At 36.9% G+C, this 15,293-nt stretch overlaps 2 protein-coding genes across 2 annotated transcripts; both read right to left on the reverse strand.

The window, feature by feature from the left end:
- Window positions 1–3,037: 3,037 nt before the first annotated feature.
- Window positions 3,038–13,359, reverse strand: LOC136248192 (kynureninase-like). Its single transcript, XM_066040007.1, has 10 exons — window positions 13,259–13,359; window positions 13,077–13,143; window positions 12,292–12,343; window positions 12,154–12,217; window positions 11,029–11,081; window positions 10,039–10,124; window positions 6,239–6,315; window positions 4,887–5,020; window positions 4,638–4,750; window positions 3,038–3,154 (listed from the first exon to the last, which is right to left on the reverse strand). The coding sequence occupies exons 1-10, from the start codon at window positions 13,357–13,359 to the stop codon at window positions 3,038–3,040; spliced, it is 864 nt and encodes a 287-aa protein (XP_065896079.1).
- Window positions 13,360–14,218: 859 nt separating this feature from the next.
- Window positions 14,219–15,083, reverse strand: LOC136251474 (uncharacterized). Its single transcript, XM_066043932.1, has 2 exons — window positions 14,873–15,083; window positions 14,219–14,814 (listed from the first exon to the last, which is right to left on the reverse strand). The coding sequence occupies exons 1-2, from the start codon at window positions 14,943–14,945 to the stop codon at window positions 14,366–14,368; spliced, it is 522 nt and encodes a 173-aa protein (XP_065900004.1). The 5' UTR covers window positions 14,946–15,083; the 3' UTR covers window positions 14,219–14,365.
- Between the last annotated feature and the right edge of the window lie 210 nt (window positions 15,084–15,293).

The following is a 15,293-nucleotide window of genomic DNA, read 5'->3' on the forward strand; positions in this document are numbered from 1 at the left end:
CCACCTTCCTATGCCAATAACCACATGTACAAGAGGGCACTCTTACAGATTCAGACAGGTATCAGCCCACTTAAACATTTATTTCCACTCTTTTTTCCCTGCCACTATCAAAATATGGAACAGCCTCCCAGCTACTGCAATTGAAGCAACCAATGTAGATGACTTTCAGAAAAGGATTGTAGACTATTTTTGTATTAATCCAGCTATATAGTCTAAAATGTTGTACATTTTGTTTTCTTGCATGTATCTGTGCTTTATACTCCCTAATGGAGGTCTGCACAGTATTAATAATAAATAAATAAATAGTCAGTATAATATACCGCTACCACATATACACCTGGGCAATTCCCAGAAAGGCAGTAACAGTATAAATCATGTATGTATGGCAGGTGTTCAAATGCTCTGAGAACAAGTGCTACATGTTGTATACAGAACAGAATTATTTACTCCAACACTTAAAACAAGATCACATACGTAGATGATTACCAACAGTGTTATTTCCATTAATTGCACTCAACAGATAAACTAGACATGATATTCATATAGGTACGTACATGTAATTAAGTTACACAGCAGTGATACAACATTACTATGTCAGGTGCAAACACAATACAGCAATACTCAACATCATGATCCTTGTTACTGTAACAAAAACAATCATAATAGTCAGGTATTGTGTGTATTGTGTAATTATACTATACACACAATACCTGACATAATAATAATACAATAAAGTTTTACCTTTTATTAGTACAAGAACAAAGAATTCAACAGCTGGACTGAGTTTGAATCGTGGAAAGATCATGCAGGAAGAAGAAAGTTTGTATTGCCACTTCATAGCTATACCACCCATAGGAGAGAAGAAAAGTACCAATGGTGAGACACTGCAGTAGTTTATTATACTGCTTCAATACACATGATATTTCTTCACAATTACAGAGGAAAGATGTATAGTAGCTTATACATACTGTCGAGGTGGTGGGAACATAGGCTGCAGTAAACTAACAAAAGAATTTATATAATATAAAGTCTTTCAAAGAATCTTGCATACTTTTACAGAAGTTTTACTTGGTGTCAATGACAGCAACTGAGGATTTGTCATCAGGGTAAGTCACAGTTTGTTACATGGCAACACACACAAATCACCACATGAGAATGCATGCATCCATCATAGAAAGAGTGAAGATCACTGATTCAGCAAATGGGGTGGAAATGGAAACAATATAACATATATAGCTACAGCAGTATAAACCTGGATAGCTGGATGAGTCATCTGTTCTAAATAGTACTAGTAAAATACAAGAAAGGTATCAACAATGCCAGATCTGGTTGTTGGGTCTTCCTCTTCTCTATATATACATAATTTAAACAAACAACAATGCAAGTCTCCCTGTAAAGTGATTAGCTACAATTAAGTCACCATGTAGACTGTAGAGTGATCAGCTACCATTAAGTCACCATGTAGACTGTAGAGTGATCAGCTACCATTAAGTCACCATGTAGACTATAAAGTGATCAGCTACCATTAAGTCACCATGTAGACTGTAGAGTGATCAGCTACAATTAAGTCACCATGTAGACTGTAGAGTGATCAGCTACAATTAAGTCACCATGTAGACTGTAGAGTGATCAGCTACAATTAAGTCACCATGTAGACTGTAGAGTGATCAGCTACAATTAAGTCACCATGTAGACTGTAGAGTGATCAGCTACCATTAAGTCACCATGTAGACTGTAGAGTGATCAGCTACCATTAAGTCACCATGTAGACTGTAGAGTGATCAGCTACAATTAAGTCACCATGTAGACTGGAGAGAGGTCAGCTACAATTAAGTCACCATGTGGACTGTAGAGTGATTAGCTACAATTAAGTCACCATGTAGACTGTAGAGTGATCAGCTACAATTAAGTCACCATGTAGACTGTAGAGTGATCAGCTACAATTAAGTCACCATGTAGACTGTAGAGTGATCAGCTACAATTAAGTCACCATGTAGACTGTAGAGTGATCAGCTACAATTAAGTCACCATGTAGACTGTAGAGTGATCAGCTACAATTAAGTCACCATGTAGACTGTAGAGTGATCAGCTACAATTAAGTCACCATGTAGACTGTAGAGTGATCAGCTACAATTAAGTCACCATGTAGACTGTAGAGTGATCAGCTACAATTAAGTCACCATGTAGACTGTAGAGTGATCAGCTACAATTAAGTCACCATGTAGACTGTAGAGTGATCAGCTACAATTAAGTCACCATGTAGACTGTAGAGTGATCAGCTACAATTAAGTCACCATGTAGACTGTAGAGTATTCAGCTACAATTAAGTCACCATGTAGACTGTAGAGTGATCAGCTACAATTAAGTCACCATGTGGACTGTAGAGTGATCAGCTACAATTAAGTCACCATGTGGACTGTAAAGTGATCAGCTACAATTAAGTCACCATGTGGACTGTAAAGTGATCAGCTACAATTAAGTCACCATGTGGAGTGTAGAGTGATCAGCTACAATTAAGTCACCATGTAGACTGTAAAGTGAGCAGCTACAATTAAGTCACCATGTAGACTGTAGAGTGATCAGCTACCATTAAGTCACCATGTGGACTGTAGAGAGGTCAGCTACAATTAAGTCACCATGTGGACTGTAAAGTGATCAGCTACAATTAAGTCACCATGTAGACACACTATACTGTGGTCTTGATCACAGCCAATAATTAAGCAAGTGTTTTTCATGTCATAATCTGGCACCAGTCTATATTGCATCATGTAACATGTTTGGTGGTAATGACATCATAATTGTCATGTCATTCCTACAAAATGCATGTAACGAGCATTCACCTAAACACATTAGATGCTGCAAAAAATCAGTAGTCAACACAACATCATTGCTCTTTGTGCATACTGCATGTACCAAGTTCTGGTTGGTATTTTACAAACATGACTATAATGCACAACAAACTATACTGACACATCTGACAATAAGTGATTCTCTGATATTGTATATAGTGAAGCAGTTATAGCCAAGAAGTGCATTACTACTCAATGTCATTCAACACTTCCACTACTAAAGTAGTGTAGAAATGTAGCACTTCACTAAACATGTTGTAGAGTGGTGATGGAGTGATCCTGACTATCCTTCGAAAACATTGCAACTGTTATTGAGAAAAACACACATGTAACTGTAGATTATAAGTAGAGTTTGATGCATACAACAGACATAGATTTCATTCTGGCGTGTTCGAAGGCATGCTCCAAAAATAAAGTTAAGTAATTTAGACTATTACCACTATGTTGTTATTGGAAGTATATTGTAGAGAGCTTGAGTGTAATATTAGTATATCAAATTTTTGCCAACAATAAAAGTGGGGGGGGGGGGGTTCCCTTCATTTCACCGTCTATAGTATGTATGCGTTGAGCTGGATCCTCAAAAACATTTAATAATTATCTCACAAATACAATTATACACGATCTTGAAATTTGGCTCATTTGTAGCACTAGCACTTGACCCACTAAAAATAATTTTGTTCAAATGTGTGACACAATCAGTAGTTACGGCCAATCAAATTTTTCACCATACATTTCCTACGGGGAAGCCATAAATTCAGTGTCCATTACAACCTTTTCCCACACTTGTAACGGAGCCAAACTACATGTGTCTGTTGACAACACCTTTTCCGTCACCACTAATCATCTAGTTGGCTGAAATGTTAACTCTCTTGAGAAAAATCCACTTTTAATTTTTAGCTGTTTTTCAGGATCCTGTACATACAATACTGGTATGTTAATATGTAACACTACACCATGCAATATACAGTATAGTGTTTGAGGGAAAAAATGTGAAGAAAGGACATATTTATGCACTTCACAAATATTTCTACAATAAAGTATAATGTATATATATATGCAATCATTGTAACATGGGCCAAAGGGATTCGCCTGACCCCAAAGCCTGAGGGATGCAGATCCAAGGACTGAGGGCATACATACAATATCCTGAGTGCCTATGTTACAGCTAATATATACATATGTAACACTTCCATAGCAGGAGTTATGGATCAGCAGCAAGTAACAATGTAGCTAAGTTTGTTTATATATAAAAGTATCAATGTTTAAAGACTTTTGTCTATTTAAACGATATTGTCATGGATTCTTAAAGAGGTAAGCTTTGTTCTAGAGTGATTGTTTCATATTATCTGTAATGTGGGTATAGTCCACTACTTGTGAATACGTGATAACACCAGTTCTCACTTTAAACTATCACTTCTCAACTACGAGAATGGCAAGGATAGCAAATAATAGCATACTTGAAACTCATGGCAGTGATCACATGAACATTTATTACAGTAACTTCCACTAATGATTTAGGCCTGAATATTTATAAAATGAAACGGGCTGTATTATAGCTACATTGAAGTAGCTTGAAGCGATTTGCTCTTGTGAAGTACAACACTTTCCTGGGATGCATCGCAATGTACACCAGTGTACAGTTGTCTCCCTTTAAAGAAGTATGTATCCTCTGCAATTCGTTTGATCTGAGGTGTAAAAGTGTTACATATGGTAGACATTTCTTAGCATGAACCAGACTTTGTATATACAGTGTGAACATTACTTTTACTACATGCACATGTCACTTACAGCGATTCCTCTTTCCAACATTTTCCAAATTTCATCTCCAGAACATGAGAACCTCACAGCCAGGCAGCAGCCACGTTGCTCTGGGTCACTAGGTGTTACTATGTGAACTGTTGCTATACAAAATGCAGTACAATATAGTACATACAGTACATGTGACCATAGTCTGTTAGTTATAGTGGATGAGCAAATGATCTGACATACTGTACACATATATTATCATACATAAGGACACAAACATGCAACACACACCATCAGTTTTCTTCCTCTTGGCTTGTGGTTCCTGGTCACCTTGTTGTTGTTGTTCTGGTGACAAGTTCTTTAATAACAGTTCACAGTAACCAGTAAGGAGACGAGATTTCTTCCTAAACGTCTTCATTGAAGATCTGTATAGAAGTCAATTGCAAAGAAATTAAAAGTGCAATTATTACTATAATTACAGTTAACACATACAGAAATTTTTCTGTGACTTTTCCACGGAGGTCTCATTTTTTGGACGTCTGTGCACTATTGAAGGTGTATTGTAGTAGAGTGGGTCATTTGTGAGAAAAGCATAAAACTTTATATCAATTGTACATTCATTTTTTGATATAGTGCCATAGCAGATTTGACCTTTGGTGACCTTTGCTGTCAGAATATTCATCACTTTCACCTTTATCTTCTTAATTTACGCCGTTAAAATATGATACAAATTAAAGACGTTAATTTAAGAACAACTTGACTTTGGTTGGAAGTCAATAAATCTCACTCTAGTCCAAAGTTACGATCAAATCATAACATAAAATTCTTTGAATTTATCTGCCCTTGAGTGTAAATTACCAAAATGGGCAGGTAACTTATAGAATTCCATTACAAAATGCAAACAATTATAATTTTGAAATGAAATCACCTATTGATTTCAAATAAAAAGCCGAGTTGTTTCTTTCACCAAGACTTTTAATTTGAAACCATGTTTTAATGGTATAAAATAAACCCTCAGAGAGATTAACGCAAAAATGATGATATTCAATGTAAAAATGACCACAAACATTACCAAAGGTCAATGGCACTACATATATAAAGTCATTGGGAGCACAGTCTATGTAGCAATTTTGATGGTTTTCTCACAAAGTACACAAAATAATCATATTTATGTGCTATGCCAGTCTACTATTATAACACTACATAACTTTGTTAGAATAGGAAGTTTTATCTGAACTTCAATAAATAGATTACACTGTAAGATAGCTCAGATAGTAAGTGTGTTGTGATGTTCAAGTCAAAGTCATTCTATGTGCCATTTTCTCTGTACAGGAATTATTTCATCACTTTGGTAACGGTGGGGACCAGTCTGTAGCTCAGTACTACCTGAACACCTGGCCAACCTGCATAACTTTCTTGGATTAAACAGCAGGTATTACATATTTACTCCTTGAAGATGACAGAAGGATATTTTCAGAATTATTTCCTGTGCCATTGCATGCATGACATGGGAGTTACGCAGCAACCAAATACGTAGGAAAACAATCTCTCATGTAGTAAAGAGACAATACCATGAAAGGACCAGATAAGAATCAGCCACCTACAAACTACAGGTTCCACTCAATTTACTGGTCATTTTGTACCGCCTACATGACTCCATGATTTGAATACTAGACTTTATCAGTGATATTTTTACTCCAGCCACACAGATGCACATTTTCTAAATACAATACAACCTGTGAGGATGCTAGCTTACAGATACTTTTTCTTTATTAATCACTATGGAAACTAGAACACCTTCAGGAACTGGTCATATTACACAGTTTGTATCTTTAAAAATTGTTAACTTAAGTCCCCTCTTTGAAAGTGAGTAGACTTTCCAAAAATTGTTATAGATTTCATGTCTCCAGAGGCACTCACATAGATACAGGTGTAGACACACAGTATTGTTTTATAGCATGCTTTGTAACAATGACTTGTGGGTTTGTATTGATCTATAACATCATCTAATCAACAACACTTTATGTGGCTAATTACCTAAACCATGTGCCAATACAGTTACCATGTGTAAACTGTGGAGGATTAGTTGGTTAACCACATTATGTGATCAGATTCCTATACAGATTACTTAGAGCAGGCAAAGTGGTTGCTATATTTGTGTTCTCTTGTGACTTAAGGAATTGTTGTTGTAACAAGTTGATGCTGTGATACATTTAAAAAACAGGTATCCTCCCAGTTTGCACTATCTAAATAAGCAAGTAATCAACCACGTACTATATTTAGTTTGAACAAATGTTATGTTATCATTACTTATCTAGCTAGCCAATAAATATTGCAATTTAAAGTATCCCATATTTCCTGAATTAGTTAATTCAAAAATTACATTGCTTACATTGGTAAGGAAGCAAAACCTGAACAAACTACTTGGGATGTAAAAGTGGCAAGACCATTGTATTGAACCATGTGAGAATGAAGCAATTGTGAAGTGTATCTCTTGTAACAAGGTGTTGTGAATTCAAGGTGACACTGTCCTAAAAGATAGGTTTGTCTTCATTATAATGATGTACAGAAACTATACGATGATGAAGCACATTGCAGACAATGGAAATGATGATTCTAGTGTCAATATTATCTTCAGCAGATAGAAGGAAAATTAGGAATTTTAGGGATCACAATAGAAATGAGCAAAGTTGTCTATACCTACATAATACTAGCGGAACGTCAATCCCCAATTCAGTCTAAAGCTACGTACCCTATAGGGATTGAAGGTCCACTAGTATATCTGCAAGTGTAAGTGACCTCCCTTGTTTCACTACTTTTTATGGCTATGCTCCTAATCCAACTTAAAATCCCAAGTTTTCCTTCTACTAGTTTGTTTACTTTTTGTAATGACTGGTGAACCAGCTCATATACTGAAAGAATGACATCAGACTTATTGCTTTCATCTGAATGCATACCCCAACTATCACTTACTGAAAGAATGCAGAGGAGCTTCACTAAGTGTTCTTCATTTGTAATGGTGTATAACAGGCTGAACATAGCTGAAAACAAAGTGGAATGACTACTTCACTTTCACTATGGAAATACAGACAATTTCCATTATACACATAGGAGAAGCCATCATGAGCTACAGCTACCATGAATTGACACCTTGCGCTACCAACAGATAAATAGGATACAAAGAAGGAGATGGGTAGGTCCATGATGTGTGCATTGTACATACTGCAGTATGCCAAAAGGCACCGTCCACAAATCGAGCAGTGAAAAAATCAAGTCCATAACCTGTTATTGAGTTATACTTGTCTGAAGGCATTAGTAAATCAGTAAGCAAGTACGTACATACGGCTTCAGGCCTTAATTTGATTTTTAAGGGGCCGAGGACAAATGTCCTTACATATTCACAAATGTACAGACATAGAGTCAAATTGTACAGACATGAGCTAGAGGAGCATTTTATATGCACTGCTGGAATTGGAATAGGGAGTTTCCATCGAAAGTTTTGAGGTTAAATACAACCACATAGCTGCAACATATCACCAGGCTGTGGTCACTACAACTGTTGGTGATAGCAGTACACAAAGGGGAGGTGGCATTAGTAAATCCTTGGGTTGGGAAAATGGGGTAGGTAAAAATAGTGGACCCGGGGACCAAGGACCCACGGAAATCCAACTCTTCTTGGAATTTTGTACACTTCACAGTATTCTATACTTGTACTAGGTACCTCTGCAAGTAGTCTTGCATGGCCAATCCACTTTTTCCCCCTCGCGGCATCTTACACGATGTTTACACCAACCAATTAGAAATTATAAGCATCTCTGAAAAAGTGTCTGAAGCAGATTGCATTAATTATAGGTCACTCACTATTTCCTCAGACTATTTGTTTGCACAAAGCATGCTCATTGTGCAGGCTAGTGCAGCAGATGAGCAATTACTAGCTAACCCAAGCTACAGCAGCTCTTCATATGTCATGGTGCATTTGCACAATGTTTCTAGTAGGTAGGTGGCGTAATAGACCAGTATGCTTGTTGTGCAGCAGGCAGTGGCCTATTAATGCAGTCAGCTTCAGTTTTTTTTTCAGAGGCATTTATAATGTCTAATTGGTGCAAACATCATGCGAGATGCCGTGATGAAAGAAAAAGTGGATTGGCTAGACTACTTGCAGAGGTACCTAGGACAAGTATAGAATGTTGTGAAGTGTATATATAAAATTCCAAGAAATGTTGGATTCTCGTGGGTCCCCGGGTCCCTGGTCCTTGGTCCCCGGATCCACTGTTTTTACCTACCCGGGAAAACGTAGTATCTCCTAGCAACCAAGTGACAATTATTGTTAGCACTACAAACAAATATGTACACATCAGCTTTTATGGTACCACTATTGGTTTGCAAGGACATGTGTGTCCACCCAAAACTACCATAATTATGTGCAGACATTGTGTTATTTGTGCGGATTTTGTCCGTTGACTGCACGTTAATTTAAGGCCTGGGTTTACTTACGTATGTACATACATACGTAAGTAAGTAACATAAGTATTTAAGTAAGTCAGTCAGGCAAGAGAAAACTACTCTAAATAAACGATTCAAAATTTGAAGTGTTTTGAATCATACTGAAGGAACTCGATTTTACATAGTGTGTACACTTGTTCTACCACATACTTCACTAGTAGATGCAGCACAATGACTGCAGTGTGTGTTTGGTGAAGTCCGTTTAAAGAGTGTACAGTGATTGTGAAGCTGTATTGTATGTACTGTACATGTATGGCTAAATAGTGTATTATGTACGTAGGTCTTTAAAAAAATGGATTCCACAGTTGTAACTGTATTACAGTTAAATACGTAGGCTGCTCTATATACAGTTTGAATGTCTACATGATAAAAGGCAAGTGATACAACAAGCTAAGTATACTTCAATGGTGTCTGGCATTTCTAGCTGCATTCCATAAAATTCTAGCATGGCAAGAATGCTCCTAGAGGTCCTAATGGGAAGTTGTATCCCAGTTTGGTTGTTGTACACTGGAATTTGTCTTTAATATCCCCACTAAAACTGTTACATACCTAGGTAATCTTAATTTGAGCTTTGCTTATCCAATAGTGCATACTAACTTTTATCTAGCATGTGTATTTTACCCAGTTTAATTCAATACGTACGTTGCTATAGCAAATAGAATTTTGCGAAAGCAAGTTTTCGCTCATCTGGTCACAATTTACAAGATCTTTAAAAGTAGATGACAATTTTTAGATCTGGCTGCATACATATTTATTTTTAATAAAGCACACCTGTATCATATTGTGGCAGCATTACACTCAATAGTCTTAAATTAAGTAAAGTAGAGCCCAGTGGCATTACTGACACTTGCTGAAGTTCCAATAAATCATGCAACAGCAACAAATCATGCCCTTATTTAGAGTCTTCGTAGCAGGTACATATATAATCATTAACACTAACCTTTAGGGCAGCAATTAGTGTAACTGTTTCTAGTGCTGGAAGAGTTGTTACAGCAAATCCACCTGCTCCTGGCCGCAGATCTAGACCTACACAGAAGAAGACGCCATGGAGAGTCAACCATAACAACTGAAGTGGCTGTTCCATTAAAGTATTTTGTCAACTGTAACATATTCTTAGACAATTGAACAGAGCTTATACGTAATACCCCAGCTTTATAGACAATACAAATTTACTCATCTGGGATTAAACTAATACAAAAGCATTCAAATAGTGACTGATTCAACTTTTACTGATATTCAAGTACCAAGTACTCACCGGGGAAGTATCTACAAGTACAAGCATTGATGTACCTTGAAGTACCTACTTCATTAGTATAGCTGCACACATTTGTTAGTAAAACTGTACATATATTTTGCTTGATGCATTTTTGTAGACATTTTTACATGTTAGTTGTATATGATAAAGTAGCATACTTGAAGAAAAAGTCACTGAAATGAAAACCAGTTCAGCAGCTAGTCAAGTATTCTTCTGTACGCTACTATGGTTTCAGAAGAAATGTATGTTGTGGTGCTCACAAAAACAGCTTTGACAACTAAAAATTAAGCAACCATGGCATTAGTCTATTAGAGTTATTGACTGTTCTAATGGAGTATATCATTGTTTTTAATGAATGTGTATTTTGAGAGAAGTTTTAGGATAGATCAGTAATTTTACTGGAATAGTTACAGGTATATTAGATCTATGTTTGATGCTTTCAGGCATCCATTGTACCAGTAAAATAAACAATAATAAAAGCAGTTGTCTTATATTACACTCATATATGATAAGAATTAGCATCTGCAGTAATACAGTGCTTAATTCCATTATTTCGTAAACAGCAGATACCAATACTAGAATCACTGCAGCCCTAATCTCACCCTTGAGTTTTCACTGATACCATACACATGCACAATCGTACAAACAATATGCTAGTCAGTCATTTACACTTACAATTATCCAAATTAAATCTTGTTTCTCTTTTATGTGCCCACCACCCGACCATCCTAAAAAATACAGTAGGAACAAGCACACATCATATGTTAGCATTGTATATTAGAGCCTAAACAGGTCACAGAATGTAAGTTACAAGTCTCTCTTAAGGTTCAGTACAACATGGTACAGCTTGAAATAAATCACACAGTGAACCACTTGGGGTTATTCCAAACAAGGCAGTACACGCTCAATTAAGATGACAGAGTAATCATGTTAGCTTTACTGACTTCAATTTCAATACCATTTTGGAAAGTTTGTGACCAGATTTGTGAGAAAAGCCTTACACACACACTCCTGGCCAAATTTCAAGTCGACAGTCTTTCCATTCTGAAATTATGAGTTGTCAAAGTTAGTAAATTGGATGTGTGTGGAAGACCCCTTTTTGCAAATCTGGTCACATATTCAGATGACCACAGAAGTATGCACTGTACAAGTAATTACACACCTTGAAAGATCAAAGTTGTAAGCATGCTTTTGGTGAATGTAGAATCCGGACACACCTCCAGGACTGGCACACACGTCCTTGTAGTTACACCAACAGGAAAAGTCCACTCCCCAGTCAGTTAAGTGTAGTTCAACATTTCTTATGGCATGAGCTAGGTCTGTGCCAATATAGCAGCCCTGAATGAGAGAATATTAACAGCATGAAATTTATTTTATACACATTGGAACCCATTATATAATAGAGAGTATATTAGAGATGTTGACAAAACGCTCTAATAGAACACACACATCAAGATTATAAATGAAAGTGTGTAGAACACTTTACGTGAATTCCATTAGAGTAATTTCAAGTAATGCAGGAACAATTATCTTAAAACAACAGCTAGTGATGTTAGCTACTTTACGTAAGTCATGCTTGTCTTTTAACATGACCCAGCTAGCCACATGATTAGATGTTGAGCAATATAATGCCAGTTTTTATGAAGTATACAGTGAGATTTGTAAATCAGCTACAGTGAATTAATTATATAAAATTAGAGGTGGCCTTCTAAAAATATATTACCTTTCGGTTGCACTAGTAACATGAAATTATCTGTCCTCCAAATGCACAATGTACATTGTGCTTAATAACACGCTCACCTTAGAGTGGCAGCTTCTGTAATTGTTTTCATATCAAATGCCTGTCCAGTGATAAACTGAATACCTACATATTAATTTGTAGTATTTCATTAAATGTCAACACTTCATCTGGAATATAGACTAAAGCAATAGAGTCACCTTCCTCCATAATTTTAGCCACTATGTCTTCTGTTCTGAGAGTCTCTTCACCCTAATAGAAGCACATGTGTGGTACAATGAAGCATGAGTTATAGAATCTATTACAGTGGAACCTCAATTATCGAACCAATTGGGGGGAAAGGGTGTTCATATAAATTAAATAGTATGTAAAATCAAACTTCCATACAATTATATACTGAGCTTTGCTCAACTACTCTAATAAAGCATACACTTGTAGACAAAATGCCCTAATTGAGCAGTCAATTTGGTGTTCGGATAATATTGTGCTCAGTTAATATAATTGAGGTTTCACCGTACTCCATTGTCTGACAATTCCAATTTCAAAGAAGTTAAAGATTTTCCTACCGTGTATGCACTATTAGAGTATATGAATTTAACTGTGGCACAAACATATTTCAAGTGCAGATTTTATGTCATTCTCGATCATGCTACAATGCTCAAATAAAGCTTAAGAAAATGGCAGTTAACCACAGGGTAGCATGGTCCAAACAGTTTACTCACAGGATACACTGCTTACGAAATATTAAGCTTTAATCACAACAATTCCACAACACTTATTGGTGCAAAACATCAATGAGTTGACTATCAATGTGTGTTATGTTGTATTCAAGCAACATTACATTATAACATCCTGAAAATGATCAAGAGAGTTTGTTGCTGTATCTGAGTAGTCACTAACCCACCAATTCATCACTATATACATTCTTATCATACAGTTTCAGTACAAGGATACACTTTTATGAGTACAACACACTATAGCATACCTCACGAGGCTTGACTGTTTCCAGCTGGATCATGTCCATGTAACTGAGTCTGAGACTGGACAACATACTAAAGTGATGATTAGGAAATATACACATTATGTGTACATACACGCACATGCACGCACGCACACACACAAAAATCACAGGAAAATCCAGGACTAGCAACCGACAGGAGGCTGTACTGAGTCTCATAGGTGAAGGTGTGGGCACCTGAAGTCCCACCTGGACCTTCATCTGTTACATTCGACATGGACAGTTGGCAATTGCTTCCCTGGGTCACCATCGATGTTACAGCTGAGCCCCAGTTCAAACTAGACCACCTTGTCCCATTTAAATGTGGGGTAGACTGGAGATACACAGACAGACAGACACATAGACAGATATACAGCAAAGCTATGTGAAACACAGCTATTCCTGCCAGCACTGGGATGCCTGTGCACCACTCAGGAACTTATGTCTTGTGCAGGCAAATCTTCCTAGTGCAGGACTAGAAACCCACAGGAGGATTGTCCAGGTCTCAATGTCGTGGAACCAGAAGTTCCACAATGACCCCAGCACCTAGCTCTAACAAAGACAGTACTGTCCATCTTCCATAAAATGATAATAATAATATATAATACAAGATAAGTGTATGATATGGTTTACCATCCTTTTGCTGTATAGGTATTGATGGGTGTACTGATAGACGGAGAACACTCTATGGTTTCTATTGCTAGAGTACATTTGGCCACTTGCTTTGCTGGTATCTGTGTGGCTAGTAAACGAAGCAATGATGACTGTTCTAAGACATTTGTCTTACTGTGTGTCATCCATGGTAAACATTTCAAACTATTATAGTGTATTCACTACTACTGAAGTGCATTGGTAACAGTGATCTAATGACACATTTCATGGACATGCAATTATATAATGTACTGTAGCAACTTATTGCACTATTGTACTGACACATATCTTAATAATGACAAAATCACTATCTTTGCCATAATCATTCATATACAGCCCTACACACATGCAAAATTTCAGGTTTAGTGGAGTAGCCTAACAGCAAGTACATGCAATTCCCAGGTTGGGTGTTCCATAGATTATCTGTATTGACACAATAACTATATCTCCCAAACTCGACTACTACTGTATTATTCTACTACATGCATACCAGATACATCCAGGTGTACATATACACAAGGTAGATTCAGTGAATAAACCACTTGTACATGTATGATAAATGTGTACACAAATATATATAATTAGAACAGTCAAAATAGTCACTCAGCAATCAGCTGGTAGGAGTGCTATGGAAGGCACAGTCCTGGTACATCAGAACATGGCTGCAGAAAGGAGATATAAGCACCAAATCCATGTAATGACATCTTCATATCCTTCCAGTCTGGGTTGGTTGGGTGTACGACACAAGACCATGGCAGGTTAGCAGAATTGGTATAGACACTGGGGATGATAGGGAACTTTTCTCCAAGTTCTTTGAATCGTCTGATGCCTTCATAGCCACTTACACTACGAAGTAGACCATACTGCAGTTCATTAAGCAAGTTGACAGATCTGAAGGCTTTTCCTCTGGTCTCCACATAGAGTACATCATCGATGAGTTTCACACTTCTCTTGATGGTGTAACGATTGGCTCTGAAGATGGCTAAGATGGCGACACTTTCTGACTTGTTAACAACTCCAAAGTCTCCTTTAGTAGTTATGGAGGTCTTCACATCAAGTGAAGCTGGTAGTGCACCTGAAATAGTACAATAGTAACACTATAGTGTACTTGTATACATGTAGTACACTTGTACCATTTGTAGAAGTCACAACTGAGAGAAGTACAATGGCTAGAGCACAGCAACTGATAATCCCGTCACACTTCATATTGAGATCACAACTTGCCAATCTTCTTGTACCTTGATGGACAACTGTGGTGGGTACACTGTCCAATAACTTGATATTTATAGTTCAACTGAACTTGTCCCTCTGTTTACAACATCACTTCTACAAGTGTTACCATGTAGCACCAGTGATAAACAAAGTCAAAACATACCATATAACATGATAACTTGCTTTGATGATAAAAGTTTCAAACAGAAAGTTACACACTTTAATCTCTTAGATGACATGATGTTTTTAGAGAAGCAATATTTTGTAGTACACAGATCAGTTTGTACTGCTCCTTATATCCAAAAATAAATTTAGTGAATAGGTCTACAAAGTGTACATTTA

Source organism: Dysidea avara, chromosome 1, assembly GCF_963678975.1.
Source record: "Dysidea avara chromosome 1, odDysAvar1.4, whole genome shotgun sequence".
NCBI lineage: Eukaryota > Metazoa > Porifera > Demospongiae > Dictyoceratida > Dysideidae > Dysidea > Dysidea avara.

Coding starts and splice junctions, on each gene's coding strand:
- LOC136248192 (XM_066040007.1), bottom strand. CDS start 13,359: ATGGTGACCCAGGGAAGCAATTGCCAACTGTCCATGTCGAATGTAACA. Junction 12,218..12,291: donor GGCTAAAATTATGGAGGAAG/GTGACTCTATTG, acceptor ATTAATATGTAG/GTATTCAGTTTATCACTGGA. Junction 5,021..6,238: donor ATCATGGAGTCATGTAGGCG/GTACAAAATGAC, acceptor ACTTCTATACAG/ATCTTCAATGAAGACGTTTA.
- LOC136251474 (XM_066043932.1), bottom strand. CDS start 14,945: ATGAAGTGTGACGGGATTATCAGTTGCTGTGCTCTAGCCATTGTACTT. Junction 14,815..14,872: donor AGTTGTGACTTCTACAAATG/GTACAAGTGTAC, acceptor GTACTATTTCAG/GTGCACTACCAGCTTCACTT.